Raw genomic sequence first — 19,351 nt, forward strand, 5'->3', positions numbered from 1 at the left:
ATTATAACAGGGAAGTACTATCTTGCGGATGCTGGGTATGCTGCTAGGAGAGGATTCCTACCATTGTTTCGCCAAACCCGATACCATTTGCGTGAATGGAAAAGCAATAAACCCAAGACACCAAATGAACTATTCGACTTAAGACACTCTTCTCTCCGTACTACTGTTGAGAGAGCGTTTGGAACTCTAAAAAACCAATTCAAAGTTCTTACAACTAGGCCATATTATCCTTTTCGATCCCAAGTAAGGGTTGTCATAGCATGTTGCATTCTTCACAATTGGATCTTGCAAAATGGTGGTCCTGATGAGCTAGTCTATTCCGAGCGAAGATGGTTTGAAAATTACCCAAGATCACCAGGGCGAGTTTAGCGTGATTTGCGTGAAGAGCAAAGAGAGGTGCTGCAAGATAGAGACAATATGGCGAGAAGGATGTCGAGAAATAGACATAATGTTAGGCATGGATGATTTTGTGCTGTGAAATTCTGTTCCTGCATATATGTTTTTATCTTACTTTAGGAACAAACTAGTCCATACAAAGAACAATGTATGCTTGAATTGTATTGCACTGTCATGCTGTGTATGCTTCCTATATTTACATGATTTAAGTGGCGGAACAACTGAACCATGTCATTCTTGACTTGTTATCATAATGTTTTATACTTTTTGCAGCAATATGGCAGGGAACAATGTGGTTTGGCAGCCCCAGGTTGTTGAGGAAATGTTGCGATGCTACAAGGAGAAGATACTGGCTGATGGAAGACAAATTGTATTTAAAGAAGTCCATCATGAGGAATGTGCAAAGCAAATTAATGGCAAGTATCACACAAACTTCACAAGTCGACAAGTTTATCACAAGTTTCACAAGTTGAAGGCTCAGTGGAAGGTGATTATGGAGGCAAAGAATTTGAGCGGGGCCAATTTTGATGACGTTGAGAAAAAAATCCTATATGATGAGACTGAAGTTGTTCGAATGACTAATGTGAGTGTTCTAGCTATTCTTTCCTAGCAAATAACTATCGTGTTTACACTATATGGATGTCTATGTTTCTTACCATTTTATTGTCATGTATAGGCCAAAGATAAAAGGGCTAAATTCATTAACGTCCCCATACGTTGGTATGATGAAATGGAGTTTATTTTTCAAGACAAGCATGCAACAGGGGAATTTAATGTTCTGCAAACACCATATGACCGTCCAATGGAAGATGATGATTTTATTGGTGATAAAAATGGCAGTCCTGGTGATGTTGACCCTTCATCAAATTATGACTCAGATTGTCTTCCAGATCAAGAGAACAATACTGGAAGTAGCTCATCTTCTAGGCGTGCAAAAGGTAGAAAAACTGATAAAGGTAAAAGAGTTAGAGTTGATGATAATGTGGTTTATGAGATAACAGGGGCTATGGATAATATGTCTGAAACCATGCGTTTCACACATATGACACATCCAAATGAATCCCTATTCAAGATAATTGATGAGATGACGGAATACCCTGTCATGGTTCGACTTGAGCTGCAGACTTACCTCGCGACCCATGAGAATATAGCTGCTATGTTGAAGGGTAGACCACTGGATTCTATTAAGGAATATGTGGCACAATGGATAATACAAAACTATCCAGCTGCTATGTAATTTCTTTGCTGAGATGTTTGAATAATTACTATGTATTCAAGCTAAATAGTTTAAGAATGAAACGTGCAGTTTAGATATTATTTGAATAATTGATATGCTTTGGTTCGAACTTGTAATAAAGTAGTTCAAAAAGATATCTGATTGTTTCAAGGAATTCTTTTAGCATATAGCTTTGCCCTTTTTACTACTTATATCCGTACTATTCTTATGGCCAAGTTAACTGTGAAAGAATCTGTAGTGTTCTTGTGACAAAGCCATCAATTAAAAAAATTTGATCTGTGTGCAATATTATTTTGCTCAATATGAAAAAAAGCGGCACAAAATACTCTAAAGAGCAAGATAATTCGTTGAAGGAACCAAACGGCTAGCCACTAATTCTTGCCATAGAAAGCAAACCAAACAAACAAAGCCATAGAAAGCAAACCAACCAAACAAAGGGTATATGGCAAGCCTGGCAAGCTGGGCAATAGAACCAAACAGACCCTCAATCTCCCAGCAACGAAAAGCAACCTAGGTTCCCATCGCAACTGACCGATCCCCCGCCGCCGCCGCTCAAGGAAGCGCATCAGATGGCATCGCCGTCGCTCAGGGACGCCGTGGGCGGCCTCGACCGCGACCCCTTCGTCTCCCTCCTCGGGAAGCTCATCGGCGAGTCCCGCCGCCTGCAGAACGACCCGCCGGCCCTCGTCCCGCAGGAGGACCTCGTGGCGCAGCACGTGGTCGACGCGCTCCTCCCGGTGTCCACGGAAACCGGGGGCGGCCCGCTCGTCGTGCGGAAGGTGAGCTACGCCGAGGGTCGGAGCAACGTCATCGTCGAGTACCCCGGCACCGTCCCCGGCTGCGCCGTCTCCTTCGTCGGCATGCACATGGACGTCGTCCCCGCCAACCCCGACGAATGGGTAGGTTGCTATGGAGATTGTTCTCCTGACGCTGTCAAAAATTGCTTCTCAAGTTTATGCTTCTTTCTGAATTAATGATTTGAGTGGTTGCTTGATTTGGTGTGTTTCTGCCGGATATTTTGATTGTGATCTTATCTAATTTCGTTGATGGTTGCCTAAATTGCATCATTCTCATATTTACGGGTGGATTATCCTGGTGAGTAGTGACCTTGTTTATGTGAGCTGGTGATTTCTCCATAGTAATAACCGCTTTGTTGTGTGGTTGTTGTAAGAAAATAATAAGTTGCATGCTAGCGTTGCATAAGCATATTGATAGATATGATGGGATATAGTAATGTGAAAAATGGCATATTGTTTACTTCCACTGTGTTGTATACTGCAAAAATCTTTGCTCAATTTCATGATGTTTATTTTTGCTCGTGCTAGCTTTGTTGCGTCAAATTACTAAAAGGTTTACCTCAAGTAAATTTCTCCTTGGTTCTAATTGGTGGCCCAAACGTCTCTACTTGTCCAGGATTTCGATCCCTTCTCACTAACGTTTGACAGTGAAGACAAGGACAAACTTAGGGGCCGTGGGACAACCGACTGCCTTGGCCATGTGGCACTGGTTGCTCAGCTCATGAGGAGACTTGGTGAGGTCAAGCCGGTGCTGAAACATTCGGTCATTGCGGTGTTCATTGCCAATGAGGAAAACTCACTTATCACTGGCATTGGTGTCGATGGCCTTGTGAAGGATGGGTTGCTGGATAAGCTCAAGAATGGACCCTTGTGAGTATTGTGCTGTCTGATGCATGGAGGGAATGTCCGACTAAACTAATGTGTTGTTCGTGAGGAATATGTGCTGATTTGGTTGTCATTGTTGTGTGGCATTGTGAAGGTTTTGGATAGATACAGCCGATAAGCAGCCTTGCATCGGCACCGGTGGAGTGATTACATGGCATCTGAAGGCAATTGGGAAGCTATTCCACAGTGGCCTCGCACATAAGGTACCTGATTTGAACTTGTCAGAACTCAGAATAGTGTATTGGTTGTGTTATATAGCTCCAGTAGCTTCCATCAATACACATTGCTTCGTGGAAAGAATGCATAAAGCATATGGTTAATTTTGTATGACCTGTGTTCTTTTAAATTGTATAGCTGCATAAATTAAGCTTGCATCCTTGTAGTTAGTGCAAAAGCAACAATTTATATTGATCAATGCCAAATTGAAATGACACAAAAAGGGATAAGGAAAGTGACTGCTTAAACATGAGTTATGTTGCAACTTACAGCGTGATCACTCTGCTTTTGAAATGTTATCTGTTGCAACATTACCCCTTATATATATATATATATATATATATATATATATATATATATATATATATATATATATATATATATATATATATATATATATATATATATATATTTTTTATTTTATTTTTTTTTTGGGGGGGGGGGGGGGGGTAAAAAGTGCAGAACGTGTCTTCATCATGCTAGGGAAGATTCATTCGAATATTCAATTGGCTTAGAGGGACAAAACAATTTCAAACATACAAGTTGGGAGACAACAAATATTTTATTGTATATGAATAACTTTTCTTTTGTGTGTGTCAGGCCATAAATGCCATGGAGTTAAATATGGAAGCACTGAAAGAAATACAGACTATGTTTTACAACGATTTCCCTCCACATGAGAAAGAGAAGCTCTATAAGTTTGCTACCCCATCTACGATCAAACCAACAAAATGGAGCTGTATGTTCAAGTTTTACTTGTGTTTTCTAATGTTACAACTTTTTAGTTGTGTTTCCTAATGTTAAAGAAAACCACTGTGTACAATCCATGCAATTAACAAATGGTGATTTGCAGATCCTGGTGGGGGTCTGAATCAAATTCCTGGAGAATGTACAATTTCAGGGGATATAAGGTCCAACTATTGCTATATGGTTCTTGAATGCACTTTAATTGTACTCAAAAGAAAAATGGTCCAAGCTTTTGTTTTATTATGTTCATACATTGTTATAGGCATTGGGATATGCGGTTGGTGAGGCTTTGTTCCTCCCAGGGGCCCTGCCATAAATTTGATTGGTCATTTAGGCGGTGTTCTTTTCTACTAAAGATGAAGTTAGGGCACATAAAATAAGAAAGCCAATAGTGCATGATTAATTGAGTTTTAATTATTAAATACTTGAAAAATGGATTTACATGATATTTTAAAGCAATTTCATATAGAAAGTTTAAGCACAAAATGCACCGTTTAGCTTTTTAAAAAGCGTGCTAACAGACCCGAGGTAAAATCTATGTCTTAATCAGAAAAGAACGGGGCCTTATTGTTACAATGCAGCAGAGTATCACTGCACAGATTTTTATATGTTTGCAGGACTAGGGGAAACAAAATAATGGGATCACCAGTATTTCACAAGTCACAACATTCAATAAAGACTGATGCTTCTGTTGTTTCTTCCATATCATTGAAAAATGAGTTTTTTAAATTATACTGACCATATTTTTGTACATATTACAGGTTGACTCCTTTCTACAGGTAAAGCCCATTTTTCATGCATGGACTGTTCTCTCTCATAATTTTGTCTCCACTTCTGCCAAATGTTGTTTTAATTTGACAGTTGCATGTTGCCATTCATACAGCACGACATCTGTAGTGAAGAAATTACAAGAGTATGTACATGATATAAATGAGAACATTGAAAAGCTTCCTACTCGTGGTCCGGTATCTAAATATGTTCTTCCTGATGAAAACCTCCGAGGAAGGTGAAGCATATATGACTTTATTCTCTTATGGCAGTAACAGTAACCATCATAATTTACAGATTGATTGTCAATTCGCCATTACTTACCATTGATCTTGCTAGGCTTGAGATCACTATTGATGAAGATATTATGAATGGGGTGGCCTGTAATCTTGAGTCGCGAGGCTTTCAAGCATTATGCAAAGCAACTGAGGAAATTGTCGGCCACGTGGAACCATATTCCATTACTGGGAGTCTGCCCCTGATTAGGGAATTACAGGTTTGAGAGGAAACTGGTGCAAGTGTTATCTTGGGAACAATCGCCATTTAACTAAAACAAATTCCTCTTCAAACTTTGCAGGATGAAGGGTTTGATGTTCAGACTGCTGGATATGGTAAGTACCTTACCAAAAAACTGTTTCCTGATTTCTTTAGGTCATGTCATCAATGAACAATTAATGGAAAAGTCTGTTAACAGTATTCACATGGTTGAGAGTAGTATAGATTAAATTATGTATACCGTTCATTTTTGTTGAGTTCCACTTGGCATCCTATTATATTGATATACTATCGCGGTAAACAAGTGGAAATGTAGACTGTGCTGTAAATGTTTATCTGATGCTTCTACTGTTCCTGTAGGCTTACTCAAGACATACCACGCAAAGAACGAGTACTGTCTATTTTCAGATATGGCCCAAGGCTTTCAAGTGTTTCTGAGCATCATTTCACAGTTGGAAGCAGATGTTTGAGTCTTGTTTTAGGGAGGAAAAATGAGCGTTCACTGGTACTTATTCCTGTTACTTGTTGCTCTAATAAAGGCACTCATAGTGCAAGCTACCCAAAATGAGGAACCTCAGGCTAAGGCCACCTCCTCTCCAACGGTGCAAAGATGCTTTAGGGTGTTCTTAGTTTTTCATGTCAGCCCTTGTCATCTTCTATTCTAGTCCTCACATGTTTTCAAACTACATAACATATAAAATTTACCACTAAACACCCTAAAATGTAGAAACTAGTATAAAATTTCTCCCCCTCCCTCAATCTCTCTGTTCCCCAATCCACCACAACAGCGCCAACGAAAGCTAGCGGCTCCCCGACCTCCTCCCAACCGGCGGCTCGGAGGGCGACGGCGGCGGCATGAGAACTCGTTGGGGCCCTTCCTCTCCCTGTCGGCGACGAGGGCGGCGGCGGCGGCGGCGTGAGAGCTCATTGGTCCCACCACTTCTGGCCGGCAATGAGGGCGCGGAGGAGGGTGGCGGCGCGAGAGATCACTGGCCCCTCTACTTTCGATCGGCGGGCCGGCGACGAGGGCGCGAGAGCTCATCGGCCCCTCCACTTCCGTCCGACGACCAGGGCGCGGAGGGCGACGGCGGCGCGAGAGCTCACTGGGCCCCTCCACTCCTGGCCAGGGTTTTCAAAACCGTCAGTAACCGTGCGGTTAACGGTAAAAGAAAAATCGTGGTAACCTCCTTAAATTCAAATAAATTTAAAAATTAATTTAAAATTTTGATAAATTTTACACGGTTTCGTACGATTTGCCACGGTTACCGCGTGGTAGTTGTGCTTACCGACGGGGCGCGGTAACCTCGGTGGAGGGGAGGCGGCGATAGATCCACAATGCCGTGGAGGCTGGGGACAAAGATAGTGTCCTCGGTCTCGTCTCCACGGCGCGGAAGCGGAGCACGGGGACAAACTTGGCGAAGCAGAGCGGAGCAAGGGGACGGCGACGAGGTCGGTGACGCAGAGTGGGAGACGGCGACGAGGTCGGTGGCATAGGAGCGGGAGATGGTGACGAGGTCGGCGGTGCGGATCGAGAGGCGACTCTCCCCTGAGGTGGAGCCGACGAGCTCACTGGCCGCCACTGCATCAAGTTTCCCCGGCGACGAATCGAGTAAGCTCGCCGGAGTGGGTCTACCTCCTCGCCCTAGTCCTCTCCTCGTTCATTCCTCTTCGCCCGCTCCTCCCTAGCCATCGCCATCGCCACGACCCGACATGTCCCCGCCGCTTTTTCCCGTCCTTCAGCTTCTCCTCTTCCTCGTTAGCATTTGGCAGCGTCGCCGGCGAGCTCCAAGCCTGCTTAGATCTTGGCATGGCAGTGCGGGTTGGCGGGGACGAATGGGGAACATTTGGGAGTAGCAACAGAGAGGGGACCGCTCGCACTTTCTTTTTCGGGCATGAGGAACCCGGACCCTAGCTAGGAGGCGCAAACCTTGCAAGGGCACGAGACCCGCCTCCTTTTCTCCTCCACGTCAACAAGGTACCGCTCCACGTAGGAGCATTGTGAAAGGCTTAGTAGTTCTCTGCTCTTGGACTCAGTCCGTCGTGCTAGGAAATCGAGCTCATGTTAGAGCATGAGCAATGGGTGGCTTAGGGTCATGCCCCTGCTCACGGCCGTCCAACCCCCGTTACCTTTCGTGCCTGAGTCGTCCCCTCTGCTAGGCACGCAACTACTCGCGGGGGGACGTACACCTCGGTCGTTTTTCGCTGAGACACGGCGCGGGGGCACGTGTTGGGTGCGCGGTGGCCTGGCGTGTGTCTAGTGGACACCGCTCTCACCCCCATATTTTACCGTTCCACCCCTCGCCCTTGTCGTTGGAAGTAGGCAAGAGGCACACAGTAGTGAGGAGGAGCCAGAGGAGGTGAGGTGGTGGAGCCGGCGGATCTGCGACGACCCCTAGGTGGCGACGGCCCCGCGACGGCGACAGGCTCACCAGATCCGAGGCCGGCGACGACCCCGCGATGCCAACGGGTGGAGGGAGAGCGGTGGCGGCGCGGCACTCAAGATCCGGCCTCCGCATGCCGCTCGCCGTGGTGGAGCCGTTTGCCACCCTGCGCGCCATCAGCAAGATCCGCGACAGCGATGACCTCACGGCCGCACGCCCCTCGCCATCGTCCACCCCGCGCGCTGCTCGCCGTTCGTCGCCGCGCACCGTTCGCCATCTACGGAGGAGACGAGAAGAGGAGAGGAAGAGACAAGAGGGACGACAGCGTCGGTGGGCTGATGAGGCCTTTAGCTAGGCTATAGAAGGGTACTTTTGGAATTTTTCACTTGGGGCTATCTTGGGCCGGGACACCCATTGTGGGCTGAAGTATCTTCATCAAGTGGTCTCAGATTTTGAAGAACCCATTAGGGGTATCCTCCATTGGGAGATGAGTTCCCTAGAGAGGATGCTCAGTTAGTGAAGACACTTTAGAGGTGGCTTTGGATGTAGATGCCCATGTACCACGTAGAAGCTCTTGTCGATATCGAACATTTCCATTGTGCGTGACAATCAAGGTCTCAAGGATGGTGCTTTTCCGCTGGGCCGTTTTCGTGGGTTGTTCTGACAATGGCCCGAACTTCTGAAGTCTGACAGGTAGCATTTGTTCAGTTTCTCGTTTCATGGGCTGCATACGTGATGGTCATCCTCAATAGCCAGGTTGTAATGGAAATCCATCATCTTGGTGCACGAAATGGGAATATGGGATATCACTGCATCCTGGGCCTAGGGTTACCACATTTAGGGTCCATTAGATTGGTAGGAAAAACATAGGAAATTAGTAGATTTTGAGTTGTATGAAAAATATAGAATTTTAGAAGATTTTAATCGTATAAGAAAAAAATCCAATGAAGCCTTTTGAAGCAAAGGATTAAATCATATCCTTTCCTTCGAGATTCGTACGGAATAGACAATCCTATACGTATTTTGGAGAAAAGTTAGCAATAGTTCTAACATATTTTTCATCTGATTCCTGTGTTTATCTCACGTCCTAACCAAACAACCATCTTGTGTGTTTGCAATCCTCTGTTTTGCATTTGTTTTCCTTGTCAAAAACCTTTTTTTCTATTTTTTTAATTTGTGTTTTCTATTCGTTTCAAAAGAACCTTTACACTTTATAAGCTCAGTAAGTCATTGACTTGTCCCTAGACTGTCATATGTTCCTAAGTAACCTGGATCACAGGACGAGCTAATGTTCCTGTCCCGGGAACGAAGCATCTGTTTGTTCCTAAGTAACCTGGATCACCGGATGAGCTAACGTTCATGTCCTGTGAGTTTCGTTCCCTGATCGAGGGTCGTGATTGATGTATGGGATGAGCAGGGTGTTGCACCTAGCACCTTGGGCCTAGGCACAAGGCCAATCGTCATAGTAAAAAAAACTCGGATCGGTGGGTAACCCGACCTCTCAGTTCACTAGTCTTGGCTTGAACGGTCGCAGTTCACGTATATATTTATGTTATTATTCCTTTCTATTCACAAGGTGAGAAATAGCATGATGGTTAGGGAATGACGTTGTCAACTCGCTAGCCAACCAGTAGCGGTTTAATGTTTGGTTCACCTGAAAACCAACTGGTTCTCTAAATGCATGTCTAGCGAGTTGATTTTCAGGTGAATCAGGCATTAAACCATTACTGTTTGGCTAGCGAGTTGACAACGTCATTCCCTAACCATCATGCTATTGCTCACCTTGCGAGTTGACTGGAGCATTTGTGCAATTATTGTTCATTCATCCATAATACAACCAAGCAGGAGTGGGGTTTATTATCTTCCGATGACCCAACCTAAAATCTTTTTGTATTTGATTTAGTGATCATAGCCCAAAACCCCTTTTGCCAAACACCAGGCCCCTCACAAATCTATCTGTCGACTACAGAACATCGACAACGACCATCACATTGCCTCAGCCAGCAGACATGCTACTAGCAGGATAAAGGAAGAGGCGGTGGAGAAGAGAAGAGGAAGGGATGGAGATGGAGGTTCTATGTTGCCTGGTCGTGCAAGAGGCACTGACTGATAACAACCGAGCAGGAGAACAAAAGGTTGTGAGCTGTTTGGGGAAATAAGTGAAGGGGGATTATGTTAACGGGCCAGACAAGTCCATCAGCCCTAGCTAACAACACAAAGAGAGAAAGGGAGGAGCCTGGCACTAGATGTTTTTGCTCGCACCAACTCTTCTTGTGCGAGCGTCACTCGAGTTCTCTGGTCTCCACGCCGTGTTACACTTTGGCTTCTTCTCCAATGTTCATCGTCCCCAAGAATATATATGTCCATCGACCCACGTCCCTAACTAGCATATCCTAAAGAAGTATATACCCCTGTTGTCCCATGCTTTCAAAGATGTCCTGTATTTCTCGTTCCTGTTCCTCAAACATCAAACCTCGCGGGAGCATTACCGACTACGGTTCATTCCAGCAAGGACAGTGGCGCAACTAGGGGACGCCAACACCCCCTATCCAAACACCACGACCACCACACACTCCTATTTTTACTCAATATTAAAATTAACTAAAATAAGTAAGTGTAGCTTAAAAGTATTATTAGTTTAGTTACTTAGCAAGTCTAAAAACATTAGCAATAAACATAATTGTGATTTCTCATCTTTTTCAAAGTAAAATAGATGATACTTATTTTTTTTAATTCAATAGTTTACATTGAAAGAATTTAGCAATAAATACTAGTTTCAAACTTTCAATGATACTATTAAAGAGCTAAAATTCAAGTTTATTTTTACAAGACTAGTTTACGCATCGACTGTTATTGATGGTGACTATTTGACCTCCTTTGCTATCAATATTAGTTATTCGGTCTCATGACTTATCCTCACCACACACCTCCTTGACCTTAAATACTGGCTTCGCCTCTCAGGAAGGATACCAAAGCAAGAGCACAGACGCAGACCATTTGCGCGGTTCGCGGTGCAGCAGCATGCAGTGCTACCTCATCTAGCTGTTACGACCACCTAAGCAAGCTAGCAGTAACATGTGTTGATGGTGCGTGCGGAATGAACAGCCGCATGTGGCGAACCGCGATAGGACATGACATTTCGTTTCACGTACCGTACGCCGTCGGTACGTGCAGGTCTATCGACCGCGACCGAAAACAGCCACCAGGTCGATCGTGGTCGTGGATCAGCTCAACCACGTACCAGATTCTCTGCCCGACCGATCGATCGATTGGCACTACGTGCTGTTAGTACTAGCCTAGCTAGCTCGATAGCTGCAGGGGCAGCGTCACATATGCACGAGATGAGAGACGCGCAAGCGTACACTCCGTGCACTGCCCAGTTTCCTTCTTTTGATGCACCAGGGGGTCCAGGGCCGGATCGAGCTGCACACGCACCAATTAACACGTACAGGATGCCACAGCTTTTGTACCAAATTACAATGTAGTAGCAAGGCTCACCAGCCGCGGAATGGGTTAAGTTCCCGTGCGGTCCCCGACCTGGGCGCGTCGTCGGCTAGAATAGCGCTGGGTACGCGATTGCATGGGAGTACTCAACTGGTCGGGTAATTGGGGCATGGATGCATGAGCTGTTTCGGTTGGTTCTGCGGTTGGCTGTGACCTGTCACGTTTTGTTGCTTTGCTTGGACACATCCACAGCCCCTGCCACGCATTACCCCACGACTATGCGACTGATAGACCACTATAGTGTTTTTACTGTTTTTACAGGGCATGCAGAGACCTCGTACGTCCTTGGGGTTACTTACGCATATTACTTTTCGTGATACTAGTTTCAAAAATTGAGAATGGATACATCTCAAGAAAATGAGAATGCATCAAGCAATGGCGGAGACCCCAAATGAAAGGGGCCAACTACAGAGATGAAATCGATCGCTTCTAGAGAAAAAAAAAAGGAAAATGAATCAATTACATCAGGTAATCGTTCTTAAGCATGAATGATAATGTGTGCCTGAGAGCACAAAACCTCTGTTTCCATGTTTGATTAATACATGATATATAATATATGACCGTTATGGACATGTGATTTTTTTAATGGAACATTTAACTATTTACCATTTTTAAGACGTGGCGTGAATAATTTGTCATTTATAGTTTATGACAAGTGGGTCCAGGTAAACTGCTAAACGTCACATCTAACATTGGTAAATAGTTAAATATCTTTTTAATGGGTACGCAATGTTTAAAATTATTTTGAGCAATGAGAAAATATTCCATGATATAACAACGGAAGAATATATAAAAGAAAATATTTTCATATCGCTAAAAGTATATCAAAGCCTCCTATTTATATTCGTAGTACTAGGATGAGACTCATCTTGTAATAAGTTGTTAAATTTTATGCCGGAGGGAGTGAATAGTGATATATGTTTCAAAAAAAATAGTAATATAGTCATATAGGACGCATCATTAATTGATGCGATGCATGTCCTAAAATGTCACCTGTCTGAGATTCAGGCAGTACTCCCTCCGTCTCATTTTAAACATAGCCATGACTTTTCGTGTCCAAATTTGATCATCCATCATTCGAACTTTTTATGATTAGTAATTTTAGTGTTATTAGATGATAAAGTACTTTTATGCATAACTTATGTTTTTTAATTTTTTTAAAAAAAAATCAAACAAGACAAACGATCAAAATTAGTTTGCTTGGGGTCGGACCGCCAAGAAGAAATTTCCTTATAGTTAGCTGCTAAGAAATCTGAATATCCCTAACTCTTTAGACTTAGCGGTATATACATGGCGGTCGACCAACGGAATAATTAACCTTGATGGTTTTCAGGCTATATTTGGCTATTTTTGACCGCCAAGGACATTATGTTTTCTTGTAGTGCACACGAAAACTTATGTCTGCGTTTAAAATGGGACGGATGGAGTACTTAACTAGGCAACATATCCTATGCACACAGGCCCTCACGTGTACACACGTGCACACCAACTAAAAAATGTCACCAAAAAATCTAGAAAAAATCATACACATACTTTCAATTGTATTACACCTAGGGTTAAAATCTTAACGTCAAATTCATTATATTTTAGCCGTAACAAAAAAACAAAAAATCTGACAGTTTTAAGGTTGCAATTTTGTCAGAATTTTATCTTTTTTGTTATTCTCTATGTAGAATGAATTTGAAGATGCGACTTTGCACGTAGATGTAATACTATTGAAAGTATATGTATGAATTTTCCTAGAATTTTTTGTGATAATTTTTAGTTGGTGTACACGGTAATTTTCCTAGAATTTTTTGTGATAATTTTTAGTTGGTGTACACGGTGTGTACATGTGAGGGCCTGTGTGCATAGGATACGCAGAAGTGCGAACTTAATTTATCTTAACCTGTGTATCAAGGAGGTTCCACAGAATGACATGTAATCGATGCATGCATGGAATTAATGGATATTGGACCCCTCTGTCTTAAATATATATGAAAATGACGTGGAGCATTTTAGTCCCTAATAATATGCCCTAAATAGTACTGTGACTATGTAATGCCGCTAACGTACTCAGGGACACTGATACTCTTACACTAATTTGTCTCAAGTACTGAAACCCAACACCAACAGTGCATGCTAAGCGCCTAATTAAGCATCTAGCCCCATGCTTGGCGACTGGCAGAGCGTTGAGGAGTGACTTCACCAGCTTTTGCTGACCATCCAGAGCTAGCCATGACGATCACGAATTCGCTGATATATCGATCTGCCAGCCAGTGTGGATAGATAGATCTGCATATATACTAGTCACGCATGCTCCTTGCCAGGGCGCCCCCCAGCGTAGGGCAGTGTACAGTGGCTAGCGTCTGCCTACGTACGGCTGCTGCTGCGTGCAATCGAGCAATGCATCATTGCGTCGATCTGCACGATGCATGCATGTCTCCGCTCTTGTGCCAGCCAGCGAATGTAATGGACACGTACTATACACACACCATTGATTGATCTCGAGCTCGTATAGTACGTCGTGATCGGCCGATCGAACGAACGCGTGCGAATCGCATGCGCGCGTGATGGCCAATGGATCATCGATCGTATGCATGCATGCAATGCATTCGCGTGACTGTTCCATCCAACGGGCTAATCCTTTCTTTCTTCTGTTCCTACTGATGATATGCCACTTGCCACGCCAATCAACGCATTTCACTGTCCCAGAACAAGGGTTATAGTACTGTTAGCGTACGCGTTAGGGCCCCAAGTGCGGTGCATACATTATTAACGAAGACCATCTGACATGAAGGTACTCACGCTATTAGATCTACAGACCCACCTCTGCTCGGTCATACTGACTTGTACTGAGCTCTCCATGCTTCAAACAGTTCAATGTGTATGGTATATAGTATGTAAGATCTGTCTAGGAGGTTACAACGACTTACAAGTTGAAACCCCCCATACTCGAATGCGTGCTCTAATCCAATGCGATGCTGGTGCTTTCGTACGCAGGAGAGCAAGGACCACCACGTGACCGGAACCCTCTGTTTCGGAGCACGGACACGAGCGATTGTACCGAGATGTGGCGTACGTATACGTTCCTATCAACATCACCGAAACGGACGTAGACGACCAAAAACCAGAAGGCGGAAGGGTGGGTGTGGATGGGCCGTCGGCTAGCTCGTCGCATGCGCACCGCGTACGCCTACGTTATCGAGTCAGCTTCCACGCACGTACGGTTCCACCACGAACGAGGACAGCGCGGTTGGTATACGTCGGTCTAACCATCCACCGGTCCACTACTAGCTCGCCATGCATGCAGCTCATCTGTCTCGGCCTAGAAACCGGGCCGGGGCGCGCGCCGGTGAACCTACTACTTGCTGGCTGCCGCAGCGCCCCCGCCCGCGCGCGCGCATATGCGTCCGTTCGCGTGGCACCAAAGCGCATTGATTCCATCCCTTGTCTCGCACAGGCCGGAGGGGGGGGCCATCCGCGCCATGCGATGCATGCATGGGCGCGCGCGTCTGCCTCCCCGCCCGCCCGCTGCGACGTCCCTCCAAAAAAAACGGCCGGCCGGGCGGCACGGTGCGCAACTGCACATGCCCACGCTGCATGCGCCTGCGACGAGAGCGCGCAGCCCGGCCGGCGGCGCGTGTCAGCGAGGGAGGGAGGGGTGATGGTGGGTGAGCCCGGCCTGCCTGCCTGCCTGCCTGCATGCCTCGCGCGCGCAAGCGCAAACCGCACACACGGCAGGCAGGCAACAGAGCGCCTTGTTGTTGGCCGCCGGGAACGAGAAGCCCGTGAACGACCGAGCGAGGCCGCGCCCTCCTGCGCGCGCACAGTGACGCCCGCCGTGCCGGCCGGGAGGATCTGTCGTTGCGCTGCCCGCGCGCCGGCCCGCGCGTTTCGGACGCTTGTGCTTGTCCACACGTTCGTCGCTCACGAAAAACGTACCGATGCCTAGTCCAAGGGCTGATGTTACTTACTACTACTACTACTACAACTGATCTCGAAGTAGCCGGTTCTGGATACATGTAGCCGTGGGCCGTTTGCAACGTCAGATCGAGTGCGTACAGCGTAGCGCGCTATATACAGTGTGTACAGAGTAACCGTGTATCGATCCAAGGACATGGGTAGCAGGAGGAGCAATACGGAGAACTGACTGTAAGATAGAGTTTCTTTCTCTTCGCTTCTATACGCAGTACAAGTATTAGAGCAAGTTTAACAGTACAGCCAACTACAAGCTTCAATTCATTTATAGCCAATTTAATAGTCGATTCATACAATAGTTACTTACTATACTATTAATACCTGATCCCACATGTTATACACACATTATGTCTTATAGTCCGTGCTGTAGCTGACTACAGATCTGTAGCCCGCTGATCTTCTCTCCTATTTTATCACTTTAAAATATGTTTATAGCTAGCTTATAGCCTACTATTGTACCTGCTCTTATACTGTACTACTATTGTGTTCTAAGATTGGACCATGTGGTCCAATTTGTCAGGGGAATCCATGTGACGAGCAACGATCTCCTCGAAAACCGCGTCACATAGCAGTGATGGGTACAAATCTCGGGCAGCATAGACACGAACAAACTTGCGAGTGTAGGTGTGCCATGCACTCATGCAGGCAGCCGTAAACTTTTTGGGACAGGTCAGTCTCACCAAACTTTCTACGAGTACTTTGCCAGTTTGCCTGGTTGAAACGTCGGGATTTTGTCAATTTAAATGCATCGATTCGTGTGAAATTTAGGGGTTGTTTGTTCCCTCCCAAACATTGCCAAACCTTCTTGCCAAACCTAGCCAAATATATGGCTTATAAATTGATGGACACAACTTAGACAAGGTTTGACTAGAAAATGGTTGTACGACATGTGGACCTTTGAATTAGAAAACTGTGGCATGCCACAAGTTTGGAAGTGAAACAAACATATGTCTTAAAAAGTGTGGCAAAGTTTGGTAAAGTGAGGGAGTGAACCAAACTCTCTCCGTCTCACTTACGAGCAACTATGAGTTTCCGTGCCTAATTTTAATCGTTCGTTTTATTTTTAAAAATATAATTAGTACTTTTTATTGTTATGACATGATAGAACATGAATATTACTTTATATTTGACTTATGTTTTTAAATTTTTTAAAAAACTTTTTAAATAAGACGGACGATCAAAGTTGAGCACAGAAAATTATGGCTGCACTTAAAATAGGATGAAGGGAGTACAACTATGTGTTTAATATAGTACTACTACTATTCCCTCTATCCCATAAAAATTAATCTAGTACTCCCTCCGTACTCGTAAAGGAAGTCGTTTAGGACAATGTTTAAGTCAAATCTTAGGAATATAAATTATGAATAACTCTTAAATTGTTGAGTTTAAAAATGTAAAAATTATATGAATAGATTTGTCTTGAAAAATACTTTCATAAAAGTATACATATATCACTTTTCAATAAATATTTTTATAGAAACAAGAAGTCAAAATTGTGTTTTGGAGACCGTGCCGCTGTCCAAAACGACCTCCTTTACAAGTACGGAGGGAGTACTGGATGTGACACATTAATTTGGACATACCTCTATTTAGATCCGTTGTATTAGAATATGTCACACCCAATTCTAAGTTCGTTTTTTATGGGACGAAGGGAGTACTTAGCGTGGGTTTAGAATTGTTTTTTTCTTATTTTTGTAAGAAATGTACTCGTAATTGTGATGTTAGTTTTCTAAAAAAAACTAATGGGACCTGGTTTTCATATGATCCTGGTAAAACTTTATAAAAAGAACTGCTCATCTCCTTTGGAGTACAAAATCCTAAAAATGCAAGAAAATAAAAGCACAAGATTGGAATGTCACGGCATTTCAAATCCCATGGAAAAAAATTTGTAAGAATTATTCAAAGCATGTATTCCGATGGCTCATAGAAAAAAGAGTAAATTACACGCGAAGATGTCATATTGTCATCTAGACTCGTAAACTTAAAAAATTGCACATTGAGATTCACTATCTTGTTTTAATGATCCATAAGTGGTCCAAAGTGCGTTTGACTATAGCCGAACGCCTATGTGGCGCTCCACATCTTAACGTGGTGGTAATTTTGTACTTACCCCCCTATTGCTACAATAGTCACCAAAATCCCCCAAAATATCCTAAATCCCTTTGCATCCCCCCCCCCCCGCCGCGTGCTTCCATGGGAGAGGCCTAAGTATGACGAGGATGATGTCGGCAGTCATCGGCGGTACGAGATGATTGAGGTGTTAATTTGGGTTGTGCGACTAACGACGCTCGATAGGCGACACACAACGCACCTTCCTCGTCGACACGACGGTTGCGATGGACCTCAACTTTAAGGGAGAAGATTAATCGGTGTCCCTACTGTCATTACCTCATCGTTTCCTGCCGCCTCCGAACAGCATCCTTATCATTGCAACCCTAGTCGTCAGGGGAATGCAAAGAGACGAAGGGATTCGGGGGGATTTCGATGACTACATTAGCAGTAGGGGGTAAGTACAAAATTATAGCCTCGTCGAGATGCGGAGGAGGCCGGATGCAAAATGCTGCCTACGTGGAGCGCCATGTAGGCAGCCAACTCTGGTCAAACGCGCTATGGACCGGCTATGATTTATTAAAACAAGATTATGGATCTTAATGTGTAATTTTTCAAGTTTATAGATCTAAGTGATATCTTTGTTTAAGTTTAAGAACCGGTCATGTATTTTACTCTAGAAAAAATATAGAAATTTTGTGATATAGGTTAGTTACCCCATCTGTCTCTAAAATACTTAGTTCCTAGAATCCAAATGCACATTTTGTAACGAGAGTAAATTACTCTAATGCCTCTAATTAATAGAAAATTAGTTTGGTGAGTTGGTAGATAACGGGGCATTGAAGGATAAATTTTCTTGATTCGTGAACCAATATTAAGTAATAAGGTACTACGTATGAGTTAGATTTATTTTGAACAAAGTTTAAGCTCTATAAATTTATTTGTTTTGAGACGAAAGGAGTAGATTAGAGTGAGGGTAAAGAGAGAAAAGGATATTGCATCGATATATCAAAGGAAATGAAAGCCATGAGGTTGGAGTTCACGTTTAAAATCTAAAGATTTGAATCACACTTGGTATTCCACATAAATTTGACAAACCCTAAATCCTATGATCCAAATGATTTCACTAAGAAATTTCCTATGAATTCATATCCATTATTTTTCCTTTAAAAATACTCTAACCCAAAGGTCTCGGTCCTACGGAAATTAGGGAGACATCGTGTTTGGGATAGGCTGATTTTTCCTTTACTACTCAAAAATCAGAAACTACCTAAAATTGACAGAATCTGACCTCGGGTATCCTTGTACTCCCTGTCAAAAAAATTTCCAATTCTACTCCCTTTCGTACTAAAATATAACAACTTCGTATTCAAAATTTGTTCCAGAATATATATAACAATTTCTTCACCTACATTATCTTCTCAACCTATCACAATCTTCTATCATTCAAATTCTATACCAACTTTCTCTTCTCAGTCAATCACAACTTTCTTCCATTTAATTCTACCATCTTTTTTAATACCTGTGTCTGAGCCTAAAACTCTTTATATTTTAAGACAGAGGTAGTATATATGAAAATCTAGAATTGGATTTCTTTTTGACAGAGGAAGTACTCCCGAGTCCCGAGTCCTAACCTCCTCTCTCGGTAAAAAAAGAACTATAAATATGAATCTACATATAGGACAGCGGGAGTATATGATGGACGGAAAGAACGGCGGACTGAAGCTACAAGTGCAGAACCACAAAAAGGATGGTTAAGCACTTAAGCTTATCTAATCCTTCTTGCTTTGGAAGAACTGCCTGCTTGCGTTCAGTATATAAAAAATTTAACTCTCCTGTATTAAAAAAAAAAAAGAACAGGCAGTTCTCCTGACGATCTTCACTAAAAAAAAGCAATAAAAGCTGAAAAGCTGGGC

General features: G+C 43.7%; 1 protein-coding gene across 1 annotated transcript; it reads left to right on the forward strand.

Annotated features, from left to right (window-relative positions):
- Positions 1–2,094: 2,094 nt before the first annotated feature.
- On the forward strand, positions 2,095–6,106 carry LOC127764505 (acetylornithine deacetylase). Its single transcript, XM_052289388.1, has 10 exons — positions 2,095–2,532; positions 3,047–3,300; positions 3,410–3,518; positions 4,132–4,270; positions 4,385–4,442; positions 5,040–5,057; positions 5,162–5,284; positions 5,386–5,542; positions 5,624–5,657; positions 5,902–6,106. Exons 1-10 carry the CDS (start codon positions 2,203–2,205, stop codon positions 6,009–6,011), a joined length of 1,332 nt encoding a protein of 443 aa, XP_052145348.1. The 5' UTR covers positions 2,095–2,202; the 3' UTR covers positions 6,012–6,106.
- Positions 6,107–19,351: the final 13,245 nt, after the last annotated feature.

Source organism: Oryza glaberrima, chromosome 2 (assembly GCF_000147395.1).
Source record: "Oryza glaberrima chromosome 2, OglaRS2, whole genome shotgun sequence".
NCBI classification, from domain to species: domain Eukaryota; kingdom Viridiplantae; phylum Streptophyta; class Magnoliopsida; order Poales; family Poaceae; genus Oryza; species Oryza glaberrima.